The sequence below is a fragment of the Wolffia australiana genome, chromosome 5 (genome assembly GCF_029677425.1).
Source record: "Wolffia australiana isolate 7733 chromosome 5, ASM2967742v1".
Taxonomy (NCBI): Eukaryota; Viridiplantae; Streptophyta; class Magnoliopsida; order Alismatales; family Araceae; genus Wolffia; species Wolffia australiana.
The window spans coordinates 7,090,355-7,094,906 of record NC_135839.1 but is presented as its reverse complement, the minus strand read 5'-3'; the positions used below and the strand labels follow the sequence as shown (position 1 = coordinate 7,094,906).

Genomic DNA, 4,552 nt, shown 5'->3' with positions numbered 1-4,552 from the left:
ACTTGCCTCCTCCTTTCTCTCCTCTCCTCCTGGCGCTCCTTCAACCCTTTTGAAGTGCAAGCCTCGTTAACCTTCTGCGCCATTTTGAACCTCGTCGATCGTCGTTGATGGTTGACGTTGATGCTTTGCACGGTTATTGAAGACGACAGTGCGTCTTGAGCGTCGACGAGATGACCCAAATCCAAAGTTTGCATGAACGGATCGTGATGACAAATTAAGACTCTGCTGCAGTGGTCTGCGAAGATTGGCAAGTGGGTTTCCTCTTCCCATGGCAATTAACTTATCTTCCCCATTTCTTTCTCACTTCGATCATAGATAAGTTGAAGCTTCTTTTTAATCAAATCTAATTTCCGTTATGTTTTCCCGATTATGATATCTCTTGATCCCCTTGTCTCTCTTTTTCTCAAATCTCATCCTCCATTTGTGAAGTGATCTTCATCTCGATTTTCTTCTCTCTCCCTGCTTGCCTCTACCGAGCGCCGCTGCTGCCAATATCAGCTGCTCTTCTTTTATCGGATTTGATACTGTCTGACGCATTTAATTGTTTTAATTTTCAAATTTTAAGGACGTTGGTGGCTAATTATTCAATTTTTAATTCTCTCCCTCTTCTTCTTTTTCTTCAAATTGTTCTCCTTTCCTGTAGTTCTCTCTTCTTATCTTTCCCTACTGTGATGCGGGTTGTGGTTATAATTTTCTCTCTTTTCTCAGTCTTACTCTTTTTCCAATTATTATATTCTCTAACCTCGTCCTTTTTAAAGTTTTTTTATGACTTTTCTTCGCTTATTATTCCTCTTTTTCCTTCGTTGTTCTCTTACTTATTTTATTTTATACTTTAGCCTCATGTGCTCTAGTGATTACCTCTCTTATACCATTTCTTTTAATTAATTTTCCTTCCATATGTTTCTTTATGGATCTTGATTGTTAGTTTTCTCTTCTCTTGCGCGTCCCTTTTTCAAATTGTCGCCTCTTATGATATTTTCTGCTTGTTGGTATCACCAAGACCAAAATTCTGTTGCCCGAATTTTTAATCCTTTAATATGGTCTCGTCACTTACTAAGCTGTTATGGGACTTTCCATTGTCTTGGCATAATGCTTTAATTTTCGTCATTTATACAGCAGTGCATACAACATTTCCCTCTAGGTGTAAAAAGTAAAGTTACGAATTTGTTCATCTATCATCTGTCTTTTAAAGTTATTATGGAAGTAAATTTTCAAAAGTTTTTTTGTTTTCTGGGACTGGATGGCTTATGATTTATTTTCTAATTATTATGAGAAACGGGTCTGATTTTGTGTTTTTCTCTTCTTGAATCTTCATCTCTCCCGAATCATCCTCCAGCACTCGACTAACTGGTATTATAACTGGTATTATGTGGCTGATATGCTGGCTAAAATGGCGATGGTGGCAGGCAGATAGCAAAGATGAAGAATAGAGAGAGAGATAGAGGGATAGATAGATAGATAGATAGATAGATAGATTGATAGATAGAGAGAGAGAGAGAGATTAGAATGTGATCTTTAGTTCGCATTTTAAATGGACCCATCTGTATTGTTGGATGTTAGGGACCCAAATGGGATGCCCTGGATGACGCTGTTGTCATCCTAGGCAATGGCATCTACGTCCCGGGCTACCGGGGATGCAGACCCTGATGGCTTGGCATCTCACTCCCAAAAACTAGTGATAATTATATATGGCCTTCTTGATGTCCCCAACGCAAATCACTAAGATAAAATGATGCTGAGAATCCAGGAACCCTTATTTTAATACTATTTTCATCCTCAGGCATTTCCTTTTTCTCTTGTCACGGTCAAAACTTTGGTGAACCTTCTGCTGGGCTCTGAAACTTCTCTTTTGTCAGGCATATAATATCCAAAGTGCTTCGCTATCCAACTGTTGATATTTCCATGAGCAACTCAGATAAGAGAACAAATGAAGGCCAGGCAAGCCACCATAAGAATCAGCATCTCCATTTTTGTAATCATTTTCTCTTTTTTTAGTTTGCCAGCGGACTCTAATTCTACATGACTAATTATTCAGGTTTTATTCAAGACTCCTTCAAGCATAGCTCAGATTCAACTGGTCAGCTCTCATCCCGAGGTCTACGAACCTTGTGACGACTCATTTGTTTTAGTTGATGCCCTTTTGGCAGACCGGTCTCGGATTATCAAACACCAACCCAAGATTTGCCTTGAGCTGGGATGCGGCAGCGGCTACGTAATTACGTCACTTGCTCTCATGCTCCACGAAGAATCCCCCAGCACACACTTTTTTGCCACCGACATCAACTTGCATGCAGCTGCCACCACCAGGTTTTTTTATTTTTTTTCATTTTTTAATTTTAAATTTTTTAAAAAATTTTAAACAACAGGATGACATTGGAGGCCCACGGGGTCAGCGCTGAGGTCGTTGCCACCGACATAGCTTCTGGCCTTCAGAGACAGCTCACTGGGCTTGTGGATGTGGTCGTGGTCAACCCTCCCTATGTGCCAACGCCAGAGGAGGAAGTCGGTCGGGCTGGGCTTGCGGCATCGTGGGCTGGAGGCGAGAATGGGAGGAGGGTGATTGACCGAATGTTGCCAGACATTGACCTGCTGTTATCGAAGAAAGGGTGGCTTTACATGGTCACGCTTTCAGAGAATAACCCCTTGGAGATCTGCGAGTTTATGCGAGAGAAAGGGTATGGATCTAAGATCCTGCTCCAGAGGTCAACGCAGGAGGAGAGGCTTCAGGTGATCAAATTCTGGAGAGAGAATGGTGTATTAGGAGGAGGTTCTTTGGTTTCCACTTCTCCCTGCTTTCTTTTTTGAGCCTTGTACGTTTTTCTCCTGTATGGAAAAGTGAACCAATTATTTCACAACCCTGATATGATATTTGTGCTTGCTTCATTCATCCTAGATAGATCTTTTTAATAATCTTGATTCCAAGAAGCAAATATGTCACTCGATTTTAAAAGTGTTGTCTTCTAATTCTTTATGGGCAATCTAGTCTTACCCAACGGTGTTCCAAAATGATGTGGAATTTTAATATTGGCAAGTTCTCCTGTGACAAAGAATGATAAAATTTTTTATGGGTTTTGGCATATTATCCTTTTCCGGATCATCTTTCTGAAACTATTCAAAATTCTTCATTTTACTGATTTTTTCCTTCAATAAGGCTGAGAACTAGTTTATGGAATTGATTTGATTTGACACTGGTACACTTTCACTGACGTTGACTTCATTCTGCTCGACGATCTCTTTTTTATATATCTGTAATGGAGAATTTATCCCTTGATGTTGTTGAATTAAACCTCAGGAAATGGACCGGCGTCAAAAGTGAAAGCATCTTGTCAAATTTGAGGCGGCTACATGAAGAAAATATTCATGATAGTGTGCAACATTATTATCTGCTGAGAAACCATCGCAGTCCAAGTGTGCCGAAAATGGTCTTCTTGGTATTATACCAACTATTATTACTTCAAAAGACACATGAAGATTCAAATATAGTTCCGGATCGTCCTAGACATGGACAATGGATGGGACGGGACGAATTTCATCCTGTCCGACATTTGGATTCAGTGTAGGGATGAAGGACGGGATGAATTTTTGTCCGACAATTAGAAAATCATCCCTTCCAGTGCTCCGGGGACGGATTTTCGTCCCGTCCAGTCCTCCTGGGATGAATTTTCATCGCGCCCCTCATCCCGTACAAAGAAAACCCATTTTATGTTTTTAATATATTAATATAGACTTTTCTAAGTTTTTATGGAATTACGGGGGAGAGTGAATGCAAAGGCCATATATATGATTATTTCTAAGCGGCTTCCGTTTGAACGCACATAAAAAACAGGGATTTTGATGCAAATTGTCATTGCGAGGCGACGTGGCTACATCTCAACCGTTGGATGTGAATCCAGCGGATTTCCGTCCAGATTCGTCCGTCCAACGTCCAAGACCTCCGGACAGACGGTTTTTTTGTCCCATGGGACGAAAACCGTCCTGTCCAGTAGTCCCCAGGATGAATTTTTGTCCTGAAATTCGTCCATATCTTTAGACGGGATGATTTTTTCGTCCCGAGATGAAAAATCGTCCCGTCCGCGTGCCATCACTATTCCATGATCAGAAAGACATGGTTAAAACTTATTGGATGTTGCAAAATCTTAGACATTAAAGAGGATGTATGAAGTACCACCTAAGGTCAACATTTAGTTCCTACCTTGGGGTAATGATCGCACCAAGCGGTGACCTCCCCAAGGTAGTGACCACTTTAAGTAGTTGATAGACGTAGGTGATAGACAAATTACATCACTCCGTCCACAAGACGTCTTTGGTGTCTCAGGTCTGACGAACACTTACATAATCGTGACGTGAATCAACTTGATTGATAGTTCGGTATAATACCATTCAGAGATTTGTACGGATCAATTCAATGAACTCCTTCCACTAAAGAGCACCCACTATCTATCTTTCGTGTCTCCACACTAATGGCTACGAGACCAACATACTCATCATATAAGTAAGGCTAGATTGTGATATTCTATTTTGATACTTCGATGTCCTTCTAGCGTATCCTGCG

At 40.8% G+C, this 4,552-nt stretch overlaps 1 protein-coding gene across 2 annotated transcripts; it reads left to right on the top strand.

Annotated features, from left to right (window-relative positions):
- LOC144703368 (S-adenosyl-L-methionine-dependent methyltransferases superfamily protein) lies at nucleotides 1–2,892 on the top strand. 2 transcript variants are annotated; one of them, XM_078575550.1, is made up of 4 exons: nucleotides 1–247; nucleotides 1,857–1,938; nucleotides 2,036–2,307; nucleotides 2,367–2,892. In XM_078575550.1, exons 2-4 carry the CDS (start codon nucleotides 1,903–1,905, stop codon nucleotides 2,803–2,805), a joined length of 747 nt encoding a protein of 248 aa, XP_078431676.1. In that variant the 5' UTR covers nucleotides 1–247; nucleotides 1,857–1,902; the 3' UTR covers nucleotides 2,806–2,892. The 2 variants fall into 2 exon arrangements, with proteins under 2 accessions (XP_078431676.1, XP_078431675.1); XM_078575549.1 differs by having other exon boundaries at nucleotides 1–251.
- The last annotated feature ends 1,660 nt before the right edge of the window (nucleotides 2,893–4,552 follow it).

Excerpts from the sequence above, each read along its gene's own strand:
- LOC144703368 (XM_078575550.1), top strand. The coding sequence starts at position 1,903 with ATGAGCAACTCAGATAAGAGAACAAATGAAGGCCAG. Across the intron at positions 1,939-2,035 it reads AGAGAACAAATGAAGGCCAG|GTTTTATTCAAGACTCCTTC; the intron begins GCAAGCCACCAT and ends CTAATTATTCAG. Across the intron at positions 2,308-2,366 it reads CATGCAGCTGCCACCACCAG|GATGACATTGGAGGCCCACG; the intron begins GTTTTTTTATTT and ends TTTAAACAACAG.